Below are 20,727 nucleotides of genomic sequence, written 5' to 3' on the forward strand. Positions count from 1 at the left end.
AATGAAATATTTGCGTTTCCCTTGGCAAAGGGACATTATCCCATATCGGAGGAAGAAAAGGTTTTTGATGGGTATATATATAATTGCTCTTCTTCTAGCTCTTAAAGAGTTAAGAAAAAGGCAAGCCTCGTGCCATCGTCGTCGTCGCTCGCTCGGCTTCGGTCAACGATTGATTGATTAATCTTTTTGGATTAATTAAATAATTAACAAAAAATTCAATCCGGAATAACCCATGACCCGCGACCCGGTTCGGTCAGGCCCGTTTTCTTTCCCGAATTATTTTAAATACATTTTCCCGCAATATTATTCCAACACAAAACAACCATGGTTGTTTCTGAAAGGTTGCAAACCTTTTCAGAAACAATGCCACCAATTCTATAAATAGAGTTTGAATCCCAAAATCTTTCCTTACGAAATTTTCTGAGCTTCTTCTTCTTCTTCTGCACAATATTTTCTAGTGTGTTTGACGACCATTGAGTGGTTCGCAGTTCATCAGAGTTTTTGGTACCAATACACTGGTGAGTTAAATCGTTCTATCCTGGGAGGATATATTCCAGCACCTCGGGTACTTGAGGGGAATAATTTTCTTAAAGACACACTGTATATTTAGTGGGCTCGATTTATTCCTATTCTGTTTTTTTATTTTTCAGAATCTATTTCGTTAAATAAGTATTACTAACTTTCTCTTTTATTTTTTCAGAAAGTTTAATTGTTTATTACAGCAATACAGAGTTATAACATTCTTAAGGAATTTTTTTTTTTATATTCTGTATTTTGTTTGTGGAGATTAAAACCTGTGTGGTTTTTTACTCCTTCTGAATTTTACTATTCTGATTTGAAGATATAAAAATTTTATTAGAGTATTGAAATTCGTAAAACGATTTGAAGAACATAAAAACTTCATCGTTTTTCTGTGAAACAGTATATAAAAACTTCGGTTTTATTTATTATACATATTGTTTTTATTAATAACAGTATTGTTTACTGTTCTGATTTTTCCATTAATTGAACTCTTCTATTGTTTACAGTGAGAAATGGCAATTGATAACGAAAATTCTTCTGCGACTATTGCGGCAACAACGATAGCCTCGTCAAGCCGGACAGCTGTTCCACCGGCAGAGAAATCGGGAAAATTTTTCGGAGCCAACTTCAAAGGATGGCAGCAAAGGGTGTTCTTCTGGCTTACCACACTTGGTATACAGAAATTCACTAGTGAAGAACCTCCAGTGCTTGCTGCAGACATGCCGGACAACAAAAAATTCATGATTGTTGAGGCGTAGTAGCAAACAGATTTTCTTTGCAAAGGCTATATCTTAAGCACTTTAGAGGATGACTTGTACAATGTGTACAATGCGATGAATACTTTGAAAGAATTATGGGACGCACTTGAGAAGAAGTACAAGACTGAAGATGCATACTTGAAGAAGTTCGTGGTTGCCAAGTTTCTAGACTATAAAATGATAGACAGTAAAACTGTTGGAACCCAAGTTCAGGAGTTTCAACTTATTTTTCATGACCTTATTGCTGAAGGTATGGTCGTGAATGAAGCGTTTCAAGTGGTTACAATGATTGAAAAATTGCCTCCTTCGTGGAGAGATTTCAAGAACTATCTTAAGCACAAGCGCAAAGAAATGAAGTTGGAAGATCTTGTGATTCGTCTCAAGATTGAGGAAGATAACAAAACAGCCGAGAAGAAGTCTCGTGGAGATTCAACGATCATGTGAGCTAATATCGTTGAGGAGACTGCTCAAAAAAGTAAGAAGAGAAAGAGGTCTTCTAGACAGACTAAGGAGCAGAACAAAAAGAAATTCAAGGGCAGCTGCTACAATTGTGAAAAAACCGGTCACAAAGTCCCTGATTGTCGTCTCCCGAAAAAGTATAAGAAGAAGGGACAGGCCAACATAGTGGAGAAGAATGATGACATTGATGATCTGTGTGCAATGCTTTCAGAATGCAACCTAGTTGGAAATCCGAAGGAGTGGTGGATTGACTCTGGAGCCACTCGACATGTTTGTGCTGTCAAGGAAGCATTTGCGACTTACTCTACTGCTGGTCCCGAAGAAGAGCTTTCCATGGGAAATACTGCAACAGCCAAGATTGAAGGTTATGGGAAGATATTCCTGAAGATGACTTCCGGCAAGGTGTTAACGCTCAACAACGTTCTTCATGTTCCTACTATTAGGAAGAATTTAGTTTCTACTTCTTTGCTTGTTAAGAACGGATTCAAATGTGTATTTGTTTCTGATAAAGTTGTTGTAAGCAAGAATGAAATATATGTTGGAAAGGGCTACCTCACAGAGGGCCTCTTCAAACTAAATGTAATGGTTGTTGACAGTATGAATAAAATTGCAGCTTCTTTTTATTTATTGGAGTCAAATGATTTATGGCATATTCGTTTAGGACATGCCAATTACAAAACCTTGCGGAGGTTAATTAATTTAGAAGTGTTGCCTAAATTCGAGTGTAATAAATCAAAATGTCAAATATGTATTGAGTCTAAGTTTGTAAAACATCCTTATAAGTCTATTGAAAGGAATTCAAATCCTTTAGACTTAATTCATACTGACATTTGTGATATGAAGTCGACACCATCTCGGGGTGGGAAAAAGTATTTTATTACTTTTATTGACGACTGCACTCGATATTGTTATGTTTATTTGCTTAATAGTAAGGATGAAGCAATTGAAGCATTTAAGCAATACAAGAATGAAGTGGAGAATCAATTGAATAAAAAGATCAAAATGATTAGAAGTGATAGGGGTGGAGAATATGAATTTCCATTTGCAGAAATATGTTCGGAATATGGAATTATCCATCAAACTACTGCACCTTACATACCTCAATCCAATGGAATTGCGGAAAGAAAAAACCGGACATTAAAGGAAATAATGCATTCTTTATTAATAAGTTCCGGATTACCGCAGAGTTTGTGGGGCGAAGCTATCCTTACAGCTAACCGAATACTCAACAGAGTACCCCACAGCAAAATACAATCTATTCCATATGAAAAATGAAAAGGAAGAAAACCTAACTTGAAATATTTCAAAGTGTGGAGGTGTCTAGAAAATGTACAAGTTCCTTTACCTAAAAAGGTTAAAATCGGACAAAAAAACTGTTGATTGCGTTTTCATTGGATATGCTACAAATAGTAAAGCATGTCGGTTTTTAGTTCATAAATCCGATAATCCCGAAATTCACATTAATACGGTAATGGAATCAGATAATGCTGAATTCTTTGAAAGCATCTATCCGTATAAAACTGAATGAGTCGTTAAGTGAAAGACCTAAACGACCTCGGGAAGAACCAAAGGAAAATACTCCAAGTATAGAAGATCCAAGGCGTAGCAAACGTCAAAGAACATCTACTTCCTTTGGACCAGATTTTGTGACATTCTTGCTTGAAAATGAGCCTCAAACTTTTAAAGCAGCTATGTCATCTTCTTATTCAGCGTTTTGGAAAGAGGCAGTCAATAGTGAGATTCAATCAATTTTGGATAACCATACATGGGAATTGGTAGATCTTCCTCCAGGAAATAAACCTTTAGGTTCGAAATGGATCTTGAAACGGGAAGTGAAAGCTGATGACACTATTGACAAATATAAAGCAAGACTTGTTGTCAAAGGTTATAGACAAAAGGAAGGCCTTGATTACTTTGACACTTACTAGCCAGTAATGAGGATAACATCTATTAGGGTGTTAGTGGCACTAGCGGCCGTGTATGGTCTTGAAATCCATCAAATGGATGTTAAAACAACTCTCTTAAATGGAGAATTAGAGGAAGAGATTTACATGGACAATCTGAGGGTTTGTGGTAACTGGTAAAGAAACGAAAGTGTGCAAACTTGTTAAGTCGCTTTATGGACTTAAACAAGCACCCAAATAATGGCATGCCAAATTTGACCAAACAATGTTGGCAGGGTTTAAAATCAACGAGTGCGACAAATGTGTTTACATTAAAAACACTCCAGGTCATGAAGTCATTGTTTGTTTATATGTTGATGACATGTTGATAATGAGCAAAAACATGGCAGATATAAATGCTACTAAGTACATGTTGGCTAGCAAATTCGATATGAAAGATTTAGGAGTTGCTGATGTGATCTTAGGAATCAGAATTCACAAGACTCCACAAGGTCTAGCATTATCACAGTCTCACTACATTGAAAAGGTACTTGACAAGTTCAAGTATTTGGATTTCAAAATTGCCAAGACTCCAATTGACGTGAGTTATGCAGTTCAAAAGAATGAAGGTGAAAGTGACTCATAATTGGATTATGCAAAAGTATTGAGAAGTTTGATGTATATCATGAATTGTACACGACCAGATATAGCATGTGCTATTAGTAAACTGAGTCGGTTTACAAGTAATCCCAATCACATACATTGGATGGCAATGAAACGAGTTTTGGGGTATCTCAAACATACCCAAAATTACGCTTTGCATTATAACAAATATCCCTCCGTGATCGAGGGATATAGTGATGCAAATTAGATCACTGGATCATCTGAAGTTAAATCCATGAGTGGATATATTTTCACAATTGGGGGTGGAGCAGTGTCTTGAAAATCATCTAAACAAACGTGCATCGCCCGTTCTACAATGAAATCTGAATTCATAGCTTTAGATAAGGTCGGTGAAGAAGCTGAATGGCTCTGGAATTTCTTGAAAGATATCCCATTTTGGCCCAAACCTTTGGCACCTATTTGTATACATTATGATAGTCAAGCGCCAATAGGCAGTGCAGGGAGCGTTATGTATAACAGAAAATCTCTTCATATACGACGGAGACACAATACCATTAGACAACTACTCTCTAGTGGTGTTATCACAATTGACTACATAAAGTCAAGAGATAACGTGTCAGATCCACTTACAAAAGGCCTATCTAGAGAGGCAGTTGAAAGATCATCAAAGGGAATGGGGTTAAGGTCTAAGACAAGTCATCATGACGGTAACTCTACCTAGCATACTGGAGATCCCACGAGCTAGGTTCAAAGAGATCAAACAAAGTTATGAATGACGGTTCAACATTGTCAAATAACTCAACCCATTCTCGTGATGAAGACAATGTTCAGAAATCGAGGTAAAGCATTAAGGCTTTTTGATGAGTCAACAAAGCTTAAAGGTTTTTTTAATAATTTGCTAAGTCTGGCAGGATATGACCAGATAGTGTGTCTATAGGATTACACGTTTAGAAATCACCTATGTGAGTGTGAAGTGTAAGCCACTTTAAGGAGAATGAAAGTAAAGGCCCATTCTCTAAGCACTCATGAAACCAGGCGGTGTTCATGACTGAAACGAACACAATCGTGAGAACCATAGATGGTTAAGGATTGATTGTGTGACTTATGTTGTCTAGGTATACAACAAAGCTCGACGGTTCAAAGATATCAAATCTACCGATTGACCGAGTATATCCGATATAAGTTCACTACGAAAAGTTCAAAGGGAAACTTAGTTATCCAGATGCAATTCATTCTTGCATGTAAAACATACACGCATCCGTGCATTCCTTTATTTTATAGCCATTCCCCATTCATGTGGGGGATTGTTGGGATTTTAAGCTTGTGTAGGTTAAAGAGGGTGAATGAGAAATGGAGGAAAAATAAAATATTTGTGTTTCCCTTGGCAAAGGGACATTGTCCCATATCGGAGGAAGAAAAAGTTTTTGATGGGTATATATATAATTGCTCTTCTTCTAGCTCTTAAAGAGTTAAGAAGAAGGCAAGCCTCGCGCCGCCGTCGTCGTCGCTCGCTCGACTCGGCTTCGGTTTCGGCTTCGACTTCGACTTCGGTCAAAGATTGATTGATTAATCTTTTTAGATTAATTAAATAATTAATGAAAAATTCAATCCGGAATAACCCGCGATCCGGTTCGATCAGGTTCGGTCAGGCCCGTTTACACAAAGCCAAACAATTATGTGAAAGCCAATATTACACGGTATACTTACCAAATGCTACATCGATAATATACTTAGGAGGTTTGTGATTTCTGAAATAAATTCTCGATGTTTTAATTCATGACTGAAAATCATAAGTATTGGATTTTTAAAAAATATCTATTATCTTTTGTCAAATTATAAGTCCTGCATAATAGCCACAAAAAGCTAATAATAGTCACAATATTCACAAAAAGCTCCTTGGAGGTACTTGAATATAAAAACTCACATTAATTGAGGTTCAAATGACAATCGGATTTTGTGAGAAATTATTATATTACAAACCCTGCAATGAATTTTACAGGTCGAGAGGTGAATTAACACTTTCAAATTTAAGTAAAATGTGGAGGATTGTCAAAGAATTCAATTCTTACATTCAATTCTTACCTTCTTTTAAGTTACTACTCGGCACTTCCTTCTTATCCCCGGCCATTTTTCTTTTCTTTAATCTAATCTTTATTGTTTGTCTTTGATAAGAAAATAATTCTTTTTTTTTTGTTTGTTTTAGTATTGGGGTCTAATTAAATTCGGATTCGCACCGGAAAGTTTCACGTGGAAGATAATGTTGAGATCTTAAGCTTGTGTAGCTTAAAGAGGGTGAATGAGAAATGGAGGGAAAATGAAATATTTGCGTTTCCCTTGGAAAAGGGACATTATCCCATATCGGAGGAAGAAAAGGCTTTTGATGGGTATATATATAATTGCTCTTCTTCTAGCTCTTAAAGAGTTAAGAAGAAGGCAAGTCTCGCGCCGTCGTCGTCGCTCGCTCGGCTTCGGTCAACGATTGATTGATTAATCTTTTTGGATTAATTAAATAATTAACGAAAAATTCAATCCGGAATAACCCATGACCCGCGATCCGGTTCGGTCAGGCCCCTTTTCTTTCCCGAATTATTTAAATATATTTTTTCGCAATATTTTAAACAACCCTATTCCAACAGCCATGGCTGTTTCTGAAAGGTTGCAAACCTTTTCAGAAACAATGCCAGCAACTCTATAAATAGAGTTTGAATCCCAAAATTTTTCCTTACGAAATTTTCTGAGCTTCTTCTTCTTCTTCTTCTTCAAAATATTTTCCAGTGTGTTTTACGACCATTGAGTGGTTCGCAGTTCATCAGAGTTTTTGGTACCAATACACTGGTGTGTTAAATCGTTCTATCCTGTGAGGATATATTCCAGCACTTCGGATACTTGAGGAAAATAATTTTCTTAAGGACACACTGTGTATTCAGTGGGCTCGATTTATTCCTATACTGTTTTTTTTTTTGTTTTTCAAAATCTATTTCGTTAAACAAGTATTACTAACTTTCTGTTTTGTTTTTTCAGAAAGTTTAATTATTTATTACAGCAATACAGAGTTATAACAGATAAAACGCTCCCTAACGAAAGTGACTTTATATTTAGTGTTTAAACTCGACACATCGGGTTAAGGATGGAGAAGTATTTGCTATTCCACCGGAATATTGGTGATATTCCCTCTAAATCTAAGCCTACTTTAGATATTTCACTACCTTTGCAGGAGGCTATCAATAAATTAGTTTCTCTCATTTCATTTCCTTATTTTTTTTTTAAACTTTATTTTCGGTCACAAGAAGCCTGGAGCAATTCAGTGTTTACTAAGTTTAATAATCATAATTGATAACTTTCACGCAAATTAAATACGTGAAACAGACTATGAAGAAATACTTTTCTTTTATTGACATAAAGCCGTAGAAAATAATGCACAAACTCAGTATCAAAGTTTTTCCCTTTTAAATTGGAAGTGAAATATCCATTCTTTGTGAGGGGGTTCAATATTAAGGAACTCAATTGAATTCTGCTCCTTTAAATAATTAAATCCAACTTCAAATAATATCACTGTTCAGATTAACTTATTCATTCCGGATCGGAATGACAAGTATATTACTACCAAAAATATCAAATAGTACTCGATAACACAAATTCATGTTTTGATGTATTTCAACTTGTCTAAATCGTAACTATTAGGCTAAGTTCTCATCACAGTACGAGTAAATGCGCGATCTGGCTATCTTGCAGCACAAAAATAGAAAGGGAACTCATATCAAAGTGAGCTTCAATTTTATGGTTTACTAATAACTTATTGAACAAATTGATAATACCAATAATAATAATAAAGAGAAAATCTATTTAGAAAATGATTTGAAAATGTTCTTTGAGAGCTTTCTGCAAGAAAAATATATGTTCGCATAAATATAACTGTATTATTAAGTAGAGTTTGTGTTGTTTCAAGTAGAGTGTTTAAAGGCACTTTTAGTAAAAATGATTCCAAAAAGGGAGTCAACTGTCGAACATATTGTCACCATCATACATTCTTTTTATTACTCCTATAAACTTCATTACAAAAAAAAAAAAAAAAATTAGTTACAAATTTTGTTGCTAATTTATCGCTAAATTACTAGTAACTTCTTGATAATCGTCGATAATCTATCATTAAATAGGATTAGCGATAGATTTTTCTATTTAGCTATAAAATTTATGAGTAGCTAATTCTTTTTTTTAATTATTTTTTTATATTTTTTAAATAATGAATGAACTTTCAATTGCGGTTGCTTTTGGATTCTTGACCAATAAATTGACTTCAAGATTTTAATATAGTAATATTGTAACTTTTCCTAAAAGCTCTAAAAAGAAATATTACTATATACATACAATAACCCAATAAGTTGTTATAAGTTTTCACTCTTTGGATTATGCACCCAACGTAATATGTTACAGCTGAAATATCACCAGTCAACTAGCACCAATCAAATCATTACCCAATGCTGCAAGTTGCAATTGCAAATAACCAAATTTTTTATATTATCAACTTACATACATTCATAATGTAAAAAAAAATTATATCATTAAGTCACCAAAAATATCTTCACCTATCTCTTCATTAAAAATATAATTTATAATTTTAAAAATAAGGCAGGTTACATATAAAAATACATAAAAATAACCTGATAGAATAAAAAAAATTACACTGTTATTTTATATCAGTTTAATTTAATTTGTGTGTACTCTCTATAAAATAACACCCTATTTCCCTCCTTCTTGCCTACTTCCATCTATAATTCCCTCCCTACACTCTTTTCTTTTAGTTTCTTTCACTTTCTGTACCATTCTTTTCCATTTTACTCAAAATGGGAACAGTGGAAATAGAAGCCCCCATAACCAAACAAGAAGAAGAAGATGTAAACGAAGATGAGCTCTCCTCTATAGAAGAAGTCCGTTTAACCGTACCCAACACCGATGACCCGACCCTACCGGTATGGACTTTCCGAATGTGGATCCTGGGTTTACTCTCTTGCATTCTCCTTTCTTTTCTCAACCAATTCTTCTCTTACAGAAAAGAACCACTCATTATTACTCAAATCACAGTTCAAGTAGCTACTCTCCCCATTGGACGGTTCATGGCAGCTGTATTACCCACAACCAAGTTTCGGATCCTCGGGTTCGGGTCAAAAGAGTTCTCACTTAACCCGGGTCCATTTAACATGAAGGAGCATGTGCTTATCACTATTTTTGCAAATGCTGGCTCTGCTTTTGGGAATGGGTCTGCTTATGCTGTTGGAATTGTTAATATTATTAAGGCTTTTTATGGCAGGAGCATTTCTTTTGGTGCTAGTTGGCTTCTCATCATTACTACACAGGTTTTATTTTCTTTCTTTCTGTATTATATACTTTAACTTCATCCTCTGCACTCTGTTTAATTTGGCTGCTGGATAAATGGAAAACCAAAGGTAAAAAATAGACGAAGAAGAATATAAAAATATGAAAATTTTAAAAAGGGCAGCGGTATATGAAGCATTCCGGATTCACGCATGATCCGAAAAAAATGACATACCAAAGGTGTGATGTAATTAGTCTAACCTCATGCAAGAATCTGATTTCACAGCTGGAACTGATGACTTCCGTTGCTCCTAAGCTCCCCTTCTTAAAATATAAGAAAAATTAATAGGTAATTTAGCTCATGACAGCTAAAATGAACTTTGTTGAGGAGACAGTGCTGGGGCGGCTCTAAAGTCTTGAGCACTGAGTCCCCTTAGGCCACCAAAATTTGAAAGGCCCCAAATTTATTTTAAATTCTTCTTCTTCTTATTATTATTATTACTATATATTAGATAAATAATTAGTATAAAGAAAAGTGTTACAGTATATTTTTTGTTATTTGATTGAGGTTATTTTATATCAATAAGTTCATAAATTATGATAATTTTTTTTACTGATTAATTAGTATATTTGCTTCATTCTTCAATTTTAATTTTATCCTTTTTATATGGGAATTAAGTTATATATATCGACAACATAATGAGTTTCTTTTACAATGTTCTCTCAAACTGCATGAACACAAAAGCATTCACGTACCGATTTTGTCTTAGTGTAATTCGACATATTATATTAGGTTATTTATAATTTATTTTAGATATTCACCAATAAGTGTTACTTAAAAGAATGAACTACAATTATCGTTTAAATTGATCATAAGGAGTAAATATTTTTGACACCGTTAACGCTCAAAACTTAAGCTATTACTTTATGTACGTTTATTTCCTTTTCTTATTTGTAATGATAGTAGAATCAAAATTTGTGGACCTCAACATCTCATAGTCCACCACTTTATTTTTTGTCTTCTTCCTTTTTTTTTTTGAATTTTGCTTATTTTTGTATTAAATGATTAATTTATTATTTAGAAAGTAAATTTTGTTGTTAGTGTAAATATTTTATAAAATAAATTTAAGGGTCTTTCAATATGGTTTCGCCTTAGACCACAAGATACATTGAGCTGCCCCTTGCATGTGTAATTGTCTTTTCTGGTTTTGAGATGCATACAAGGGATTATTATTGAGCATATATAACTTAATTAGATTTTCATTGGTTTTATCTTGTAAAGTATGATTAAGTATAGTGGAGTAGCATTTTTGTTAACGCACGTAACTGATACTGTAAAAATCTTTTGCTAATGTACTCTTAGCAATTGTAACAGACTATTTGTACTTTTTTTCTCATGTTACTAATTTACACTTACTAAAATCAGTTATCGCTTTCGGTGTACATTCGTGAAATGTTAATTTTCTATGTGGTGATTTTTGTAATTATTATTACTATTACTACTTTAATACCTCAAACTGCTGATGAATAGATATTGGACAAGTTGGTACAAGTGTCCAAAGCATGACTAGGCTTTGTTCTTCCTCTACTAGATTTTTCAGATAACATAAGTTTGTGGATTTTGGCAGGTTTTGGGATACGGATGGGCTGGGCTTTTAAGGAAATACGTAGTTGAGCCGGCACATATGTGGTGGCCCAGTACACTTGTTCAGATCTCCCTATTCCGGTGCATTTCCTTTCTCTGGATGCTTTACTGATAATTATACCTCATTAATAAGTTATTTTAATCGGCATATATTGCAATATAATATTGTCACAGCTTTGTTTCTGTTTGGTTGACAATTATTGCGGATTGAGATATTTTATTTCAAAGCTTATCAGGTTATGTAGTTTATTGTTGTGTTCAATTGTATTTTCTTAAATGGGGTTGTGAAAAAAAGAGAGGGAAAAAGCATGATATAAAAATGCAAAACTTAGTTTTCAATGCTGTCTCTGTCTTTATGGTGAACCATCTCTTTACAATTATTAGATATTGACAATCACTGATCTTTTGTTTCCACTAACTGGTACGTATATGATAACTGATAAGTTTTCACTTGATTAATTCTTATGTCTACTTCACTTTTATATGTAATCCAAACAAAGCTATAATCAAACTATACATGACCAGTGGACAATCACATAATGTCATCTAAAATTTCTTTTGGTTTCTACAGTTTCTCGTATTAGTTGTTTTATTCAAGAAAAAGAAAAATGTGAGGACACATCAAATATTATTAATGTAGTGGTGCACATATATATACACGTACGTACATACAAGACAATAGTGATTTAGTTTCTATATCAAGTTTACATTATTAAGGACCAGACTAGAAAAGTAAATGGTACTTACTAACTCATGTTACCACCATGTCCATTCATAGATAAATGAATTTCTTGCTGGTTATGTATCACCTTTCAACATATGGTTGAAATCTCTGTTATGAATTTGGAAAAATTTGGAAAATCAAAATAATAAGCAAGTTGATCAATGTATCAAAGAGTGTGCAGTTATGTGTCATATTTCTGGAGTAGTTACATAGGTAAAAAAGCACTCTTACAAATGCATTAATTTTATAGGGCACTCCATGAAAAAGAAGATGAAGATGACAATGAAATTGTGAATGGCAAAGGAAACAAGCGGCCAATGTCTCGTGCAAAGTTCTTTGTGATAGCATTAGTATGCAGTTTTTCATGGTACTTATTCCCTGGTTATTTCTTCCAAGCTCTATCAAGTATTTCATGGGTGTGTTGGGCATATCCAAACTCAGTCACAGCTCAACAGATTGGATCAGGTCTAAATGGCCTAGGAGTCGGGGCGTTCACGTTAGACTGGGCTACTGTAGCTTCATTCTTGTTCAGTCCTCTTATTTGTCCATTCTTTGCAATAGCCAATGTCTTTGTTGGCTATGCCTTGATAATGTATGTAGTGATTCCTATTTCCTACTGGGGGTTCAATGTCTACAATGCCAAAAACTTCCCTTTATACTCGTCTGATTTGTTCACTGCACAAGGTCAAGAGTACAACATATCACTAATTGTGAATAAGCAATTTAATCTGGATTTAGCCGAGTATGAGAAGCAAGGGAGAATAAACCTGAGCCTTTTCTTTACTCTTACTTATGGATTTGGATTTGCCACCATCGCTTCTACGCTCACTCATGTTGCTTTATTTTATGGAAGGTAATATTCTCCTCATTTTTCCTTTCCATAAGCAATTTTAGTTCGTTTTAATTTATATGGTCCAAGCCTGAGTTCTCACATTTACTGGTCCTTCATGAAGAGAAATTTACCAACGTTATCAAGCTTCTTCAGAGGGAAAGGTTGATGTCCACACGAGGCTGATGAGAAGATACAAAGACATACCTTCGTGGTGGTTTTACTTGCTTCTATTCGTGACAATTCTGGTATCGCTTGCCCTTTGCATCTTCCTGAAGAATCAGATTCAGATGCCTTATTGGGGACTCCTCCTTGCCGCTGTCCTTGCTTTCACATTCACCCTTCCCATCAGCATCATTACTGCAACCACAAATCAGGTAATTGAAATGCCGTTCTATCCTTCTCGTCAATTTTCTAATATGACTGAACCAGTAGACCTATTATATTTTTTTTAATTTTTTTTTTTTTGGTTTCGGACATAGTAGGAGACCAGGACTAATTGCTTTGTGTATTTGTTTGTTTCGTTAGACTCCAGGACTGAACATAATCACCGAGTACATTATGGGGGTGCTGTATCCTGGAAGCCCTATTGCTAATGTGTGTTTCAAGACCTATGGCTTTATGAGCATGACTCAAGCAATCTCCTTTCTAAGTGATTTCAAGCTTGGTCATTATATGAAGATACCTCCGCGGTCAATGTTTTTAGTTCAGGTACGATTTTATCCCATAGTAAGTTATGCAGAGTTCAATACATGCTAAATACTTCAATAACTCAAATTTGTGAAAGTTAAATCAGGTGATGCAAACTTTTGGGAAAACAAAAATACAATCAGAATTGAAACATGTCATTGGATGTACTGTACAATAACCTCCAAATTCAAGAGTTTTAGTGTTACACTCTTGAACACTAACCTAGCTAGGTTCCTTTCTCTTAGAATCACTGCTTGACGTTCTCTCTGTTCCAGTTCCTTGGAACCATAATTGCAGGAACAGTTAACCTGAGTGTAGCATGGTGGCTTTTGGATTCTATAGACAACATATGTCATCAGGATAAATTTTCTAACAGCCCTTGGACTTGCCCCGGTGATCATGTCTTCTTTGATGCATCAGTTATTTGGGGTCTCGTGAGTCCTAAGCGGATATTTGGTCATCTTGGCAATTACTCAGCACTAAACTGGTTCTTTCTTGGAGGAATGATTGGACCTGTTGTAGTGTGGTTACTACATAAGTTGTTCCCGAAGCAAACGTGGATACCCCTTATTAACCTTCCAGTACTTCTTGGAGCAACAGCTTGGATGCCACCAGCAACTGCACTCAACTACAATTCTTGGATTTTGGTCGGGACGGTTTTCAACTTTTTTGTTTTCAGGTATAGGAAGAAATGGTGGCAGAGGTATAACTATATCCTATCAGCAGCTTTAGATGCTGGAGTTGCCTTTATGGCAGTGTTGCTCTACTTTAGTGTGGGAATGGAGAATAGAAGCATAAATTGGTGGGGAAATAATGACCCTGAGCATTGTGATTTAGCATATTGTCCTACAGCCAAGGGCATATCTGTAGACGGTTGTCCAACTTTTTAAGTTTCTCCGATGGTTTTTCTCTATCGGAAACAGTCTCTCTACCTCCACAAGGTAAGGGTAATGTCTGCGTACATCCCGTCCTCCACAGATCCCACGTATGGGATCACAATTGCTGTTGTTATAATGGTTTTTCTTTAACACATATTTGGTTTGTACACATTGTAGGGAAAATACCCACGACAAGGAAATGCGAAACCACTAGCTTATAAATTGTTCTATATTCACATATGAAATTGTATATAGTTTTTCATTCTTGTGTGGTTTAGGTTATGTCTTGTTCCTTTGTATTTTATTGAACAAGTACCGATTTGATATAAGTTCAAACTTAATGCAATTGATTTTCAGTATCAATTTAAACCCAATACTGGTACCCTAAAGAAGTAATGCCATTGTTCACAAGGCAATATACATACCCAAAGATCAAAGAAAACCACCAAAATAAAACTATGAGCAGAAACCTACCAATATTAGTAAGTACTAGAAATCATTGATCAAAGCAATGGACAGCCATCAACTTGAATTCCTTTAGCAGTTGGACACTTAGCCAAATCGCAGTAGTCTTCAACATTTCCCCACCAATTGATGTTCTCATGATTCGTAAGACCGAAAAATAGATAAATGAAAACCCCCATAAAAGCCAATCCAGCATCCAACGCTGCAGAAAGTACGTAATTGTACCTCTGCCACCATTTCTTTCTGTATCGGAAAATGATGAAATTGAACAAAGTTCCAATCACAAACCAGCTATTGAAATTCAAAGTTGAAGCTGGAGGCATCGCTGCTGTTGCTCCAAGTAATACTGGGATATTTATAAGTTTAATCCAACTCTGTTTTGGGAATGATTTGTGTAGTAGCCACACTAAGATTGGTGCTATAGCACCTCCTAAGAAGAACCAGTTCAATGCACCATAATTTCCTAGAGGTCCGAAAAATCGCTTTGGTCCTACTAAACCCCAGATCACTGATGCATCATAGAAAACATGGTCACCTCTACAAGTCCATGGACTGCCTTTAGGTAGTGAATCCAATTGACATATGAACGGAACGTGTGTCAGCATATACCACGCCGATGCCATGTTAATTGTTGCAGCAATGAAAGTTCCAACTAACTGCAAATGGATAGCAAAAAAATGAAATCAAATAATATGCTAAGAGCTAAATTTGAATTTATCTATAGAAAAGAAAAGGGGTCATTAAGTTGGTTATAGAAGTAAAAAAGAAGTCAAGAAATGGTTACTTTTACAAGAGTGATACCTGAACTACAAACATTGATCTAGGAGGAATCTTCATATAATGGCCAAGCTTAAAATCTTGTAGAAAAGACACTGCCTGAGCCATGCTAATATAACCATATGTTTTGAAGCAAACATTGGCTATTGGTTTCCCTGGAATTATTAGTCCAATAATATACTCCGTGATCACGTTTAGACCTGGTGACTGTCACACGAAAAAACAACACACTATATATGATTGAGATATACTGAGAAAAAACAACACACTATATATTGAGTTTTTTTCGACTTACATTGTTTGTTGTGGCTTGAATAATACTAATAGGGAGGGTGAAAATAAGGGCAATACCACAAGCGAAAATGAGTCCCCACCACGGTAGCTGAATCTCCGATTTCAAGACTGTGCAGAGTACAAGAGAGAGCGCAAATGAGAGAACAAGGATTGTGTGGAACCACCACGAAGGAATGTCATTGTATTTCCTCATAAGCCTTGTATGTATATCTGTTTTTCCTTTGTATGAAGCTCGAAATCGGCCATATATTTCCCTGCTCAATAATAAACTCAGTGTTCAGCTATTTCACATACATAATTGCACAAAAATGTACTAGTAGTCTCTTCTATTTGTAAGAATTGAAGAATCAATGTTGCTTGGATCCTAAAAAATGCATTTTCGACAACATTTTAAAGGATCCGAGCAACATAACTTGTAACCACACATCTTATAGTTTGATACAACCAGGTAAGTGCAACCGGGAAAGTTATTGTCATGTGGCCAGGAGGTCACAAGCTTGAGCCACAGAAACAGCATCTTGCATAAATAAAGGGTAAAACTAAGTACTATGACGCTTGTGGTCCGGCCCTTCCCCGGACCCCGCGCATAGCGGGAGCTTAGTGTACCGCGCTGCCCTTTGCCGGTTAAGTGCAACCAATATAGGATAATAGCAAAGGTTATTTTCACTTACCTCCCATTGAATAAGATGACATGTGTAAGGGTAGCCACAATTGTTGCAAAACTGAGTCCATATGAAAGAGCAAACATGATGCTAAGATTTATTCGTCCTTGCTTTTCATATGTAGGCATGTCTATCTCAAACTTGTCATTGACAATAGCTGAAACATTATACTTCTGGCCATTGGCATCAAATAAATTAGTGGAGAAAAGGGGAAATTTGTTGGCATTGTAGAGATTAAAACCCCAATAGGCTGCAGGTATCATGATGTAGACTATTATAACATAGCCAACCAAAATGTTGAGGATGGCAAAGAATGGAGTGACCAATGGACTGGTTAGATATGCAACGACTGACCAATCAAAAGTGAAAGATAAAATGCCAAGTCCATTTTGGCCTGATCCAAGTTGGTGGGCTAATACTGATTTTCGAAATGCCAAACAGAGAACAGAAACGGTTGACAAAGTTTTGAAGAGATAACCAGGGACAATGTACCAAGTGAAACTGCAAGTCATAACTATTAAAAAGAACTTTCCTCTAGAGTAGTTGCCACTATTGTCTTTCTCATGTAATGCCCTGCAAAATTTCATAAAAACCAGAACTTATCAGCTAAGTAATTCGACCAAATGACCAAAAACAAAATATAGAAGCAAACTAATGGTAAATACAGGTAATAATACGCTTAAGTAAGAAGGTTCACTCTTGTACATTATTGACAAATTGAACAATCTCTAGCATTTGTTACATTAATTATAAAACCATTACTTAAGACTAGCTAAAATCATAATTACTAAAACATTTTTGTTATTTTCCTTTCCTTTTAAAGATTATGTGATGTACTACTTCATCAAGATAAGAATGTTAGGAACTTGAATTTCTTTGACCTTAAAATTGTTATTTCTTTGAAAAGTGAAATAACAGAATGTCCTAAGTATTTGTTTTAAATTCTTACCTGAAAATAGAGACTTGAACAAGGGTAGATGGCCACCACATTTCTGCAGGCTCTACTACATACTTCCTCATAATACCAGCCCAACCATATCCTAAAACCTGAAACCATTGAAAATTGCCATTAATACAAACAAAATAAAGATATTGCTCAGAAATAGAAATAGAGTGCTTCTCCAATTGCCACTCATGTGTAATTTAAAATATTGTCTCTTCCAATCTATACTTTGAAGGAAAACTTGCAAACAAAATAATATTTTTTCTTACGGAATACTGTTTCAATTTATTTTGTACTAGTGCCAGAGGCGTATTCAGAATTTTAAGGGCATGGCCCCACCAATATCTTTAGATAAATATATGATTTGACAATATAATTTTTTTACGATAATCCAAGTTGACGAGCAAATTCTAATTAATATTATTAACATTATTTTTTCTCGACGAGTTTTTGAAAACTATCAATAATAAAATCATTACTTACCGTTTTAAATATCTTACATTATATATATATATATATATATATATATATATATATATAGAGCAAGCGGAAAATCATTAAAAATTTCTCATCCATCCTATTACGTAAATCTTTTTATGTACTTCTATTTCCCTGTAGATACATGATTTGCATTATTAGTGAAAGCTTTCTTTTTAAAGAATAACTTTGCCAAGTAATTAAAAAGTTAAAGGAAACAATAAAGAAAACAGAAGCATATTTAATTAATTATCTCTAAGGGAGCAAGTGGGAATTGAACCCCTAAACTTTGGGCCAAAGGTGCACTCATTGACCACCCAAACTGCCCACTTGAACATGGATTCACATATGCTTATTTAAGAATTAAAAAAAAAAATACAAGTGTTATACGGAGGGGAGCATGGGTTCACATGAACTCACCCCTCCCATATATACAGTGGCAGACTCAAGATTTTGTACAAACGAGTTCAATCAAAAATCACGGTAATCGATTGTATAAGTGCAGCGGTAAACGAAATTTGTGCACTGCTCTTTTTTGTTCATCAAATCACTTCAAAATGAAGTCATTTTTTTGAAGGTAGGAGGGATTTCTTTTTTTAAAAAAAGAAAATTTCGTCCATTAATTTTTTTAAACATTTATCTATATAAATTAACAAATTCTATTTCAGAAAATTTAGCAATTTAACCAAAAAGTATTTAACCTACTTAAAAATTATACTATAAATTTAAGAAATTTAACATAGAAAATTGTTATAAACAAAAGACATGAAAAAAGAGAGTAATAAACTAAACTAATTTATACAAATTATTAAAGAAAAAGACATTTTACACCAAACTCAAGCTTTGAATATAACACAAATTAATAATTTCAATACAAACTAAACTAAACTAAATTAAAAGATTACAAGTAATTTCGATAACGTTCTAGAACAAAAATTCATTTTGTAGAAAGGATTAAATTTTTCTAAAGTAAAATGGAGGATTTTAATAAAAATAGCTTTTATTGGGTTTAAATAAAAAAAAGAATCATAAAGTGATGTAAGAAAACAAAGACAAAACAGGAAACAATAAGCAAAATAATATATACGTTCAGCAAAAAGGCCATAGGTAGTTCATTCCATTAGCAGCAGTTCGAAATTGGGACATTGGCCTTACTTTGAACCCATTTTGCCACAGCTCTACAGCTTTTGTTAGTATCAAGTGGGTTCAGGTATTATAATATTTATCAGTTTCATCATAATTTTACGTTGAAATTCCAAGGTAATTAAAAATAATTAATTTTTCTAACGAAACGGTTCAACTGAAACCCCCCTCATACAAGGTGGGTCCACCCCTATATATATATATATATAGATCCGTCCAAGCGCACCTTCCTACATTAAAATATTAAAGATTGCTACATACATTCATATTTTGCCACATGACACAAGTCGTGTCCAACTACATAAGACTAAGAGAGTAATAATAGCATTTCATAATCTAGCAGTAACTCTTTTAAATTCTGTGTCAACTGTCAAGTCTAATTGCGCCAAACAAACTAAGACAAATGGATTAAGAAATGAACCTGTGTAGTAATGACAAGGATCCAACCAGCCAAGAAGGATATTTTCCTGTGATAAAAGACCTTAATAATATCCACAATACTAATAGCATAAGCAGTTCCACCACCAAATCCAGCACCAGCATTAGCAAATATAGAAATCAAAACATGTTCTTTCATACTAAAAGGACCTGGATTAAGCGAAAATTCCCTCGAACCAAATCCAGGCAAATGAAACTTCCTCGTCGGTAGAACTTTTGCCATTAGTCTACCTAATGGTAACGACGCAACTTGTGCAGTAATCATAGAAATAATAAGTGGATTTTGCCTGTAACTAAAGAAAATGTTGATAAAAGACAATAATGCACAAGAAATTATCCCTAAAAACCACATTCGAAATGTCCATACTGGAACTGAAGGATCATCATCTGTTGGTACAGTTATACGAACTTCTTCTACAGGGGATTGTTCGTCTTCATTTTCTAATTTCTTCCAGTTTTGTCCTTCTTCCATGTAGAAAGATTACTGTGAAATTGGAGAAGAAAATTTTGAGGGTGGTGTATTTGTATTTTTTTCCTTTGGAATTTGAATGGTTATATGGTGTTATATTATGACAAGATACTTTATATATAGACAGTGTTATTTAATTAATGGTTGCCTCAAAATGGTTTGATTCTGTTTCTCGACGTGAAAATGGCGTGGATTCATAGTTTCGTAAGCTTAATTCCTGCAATTTATTATTTGCAACTCATTGCCAGCTAGCTGACTAAGGAAACATAGTAAAATCTGCATACAGAAATAAATTTATTTCTTTCCTTGAATCTTTTTGTTTCCTTTTAGGAACATTTACGACGTGAAACATTTTCTTACATTCTTTTATTTTATTTTTTAGGAAAAAAAATCCTAAAGAATGACGATGTTGAGCAGGATAATTTCATTAATTTCTAAATTATACCCGTTGAAGATTCTGGTATCTCTTGTAGCTTTTAGTCTTGATGTATATTTGAATTAGCTTCTATATTTGTAGAGCTGAAACTGAAGTAATTGTTACAGGGTTACACCACCAATAAATGCATGCAATATACATGTATTTTTTAAGTTAACTTTATTTACTTACTTAACTATAGTTAAGAAATATACATTTTTACTTTAATTTGTAACTTTTAATTTAATTAACTTACTTGATTTGGTACAAATGGGTGATTATAATTAGTCCTCCCCCCCCCCCCCAACACACACACCCACGC

General features: G+C 34.5%; 2 protein-coding genes across 2 annotated transcripts; one reads left to right on the top strand and one right to left on the bottom strand.

The window, feature by feature from the left end:
* Window positions 1–8,368: 8,368 nt before the first annotated feature.
* Window positions 8,369–14,599, top strand: LOC107816009 (oligopeptide transporter 4-like). Its single transcript, XM_075226270.1, has 6 exons — window positions 8,369–9,597; window positions 11,185–11,282; window positions 12,176–12,778; window positions 12,879–13,131; window positions 13,283–13,465; window positions 13,720–14,599. Exons 1-6 carry the CDS (start codon window positions 9,088–9,090, stop codon window positions 14,332–14,334), a joined length of 2,262 nt encoding a protein of 753 aa, XP_075082371.1. The 5' UTR covers window positions 8,369–9,087; the 3' UTR covers window positions 14,335–14,599.
* A 102-nt stretch (window positions 14,600–14,701) lies between these two features.
* Window positions 14,702–20,058, bottom strand: LOC107792002 (oligopeptide transporter 4-like). Its single transcript, XM_016614173.2, has 6 exons — window positions 19,505–20,058; window positions 17,470–17,567; window positions 16,530–17,093; window positions 15,860–16,112; window positions 15,589–15,771; window positions 14,702–15,443 (listed from the first exon to the last, which is right to left on the bottom strand). Exons 1-6 carry the CDS (start codon window positions 19,991–19,993, stop codon window positions 14,826–14,828), a joined length of 2,205 nt encoding a protein of 734 aa, XP_016469659.1. The 5' UTR covers window positions 19,994–20,058; the 3' UTR covers window positions 14,702–14,825.
* Between the last annotated feature and the right edge of the window lie 669 nt (window positions 20,059–20,727).

This window comes from Nicotiana tabacum, chromosome 12, assembly GCF_000715075.1.
Source record: "Nicotiana tabacum cultivar K326 chromosome 12, ASM71507v2, whole genome shotgun sequence".
Lineage (NCBI taxonomy): Eukaryota > Viridiplantae > Streptophyta > Magnoliopsida > Solanales > Solanaceae > Nicotiana > Nicotiana tabacum.

Coding starts and splice junctions, on each gene's coding strand:
- LOC107816009 (XM_075226270.1), top strand. CDS start 9,088: ATGGGAACAGTGGAAATAGAAGCCCCCATAACCAAACAAGAAGAAGAA. Junction 11,283..12,175: donor GTTCAGATCTCCCTATTCCG/GTGCATTTCCTT, acceptor TTAATTTTATAG/GGCACTCCATGAAAAAGAAG. Junction 12,779..12,878: donor GTTGCTTTATTTTATGGAAG/GTAATATTCTCC, acceptor TCCTTCATGAAG/AGAAATTTACCAACGTTATC.
- LOC107792002 (XM_016614173.2), bottom strand. CDS start 19,993: ATGGAAGAAGGACAAAACTGGAAGAAATTAGAAAATGAAGACGAACAA. Junction 17,094..17,469: donor GTTCAAGTCTCTATTTTCAG/GTAAGAATTTAA, acceptor GAAATTTTGCAG/GGCATTACATGAGAAAGACA. Junction 16,113..16,529: donor GTCATCTTATTCAATGGGAG/GTAAGTGAAAAT, acceptor ATTATTGAGCAG/GGAAATATATGGCCGATTTC.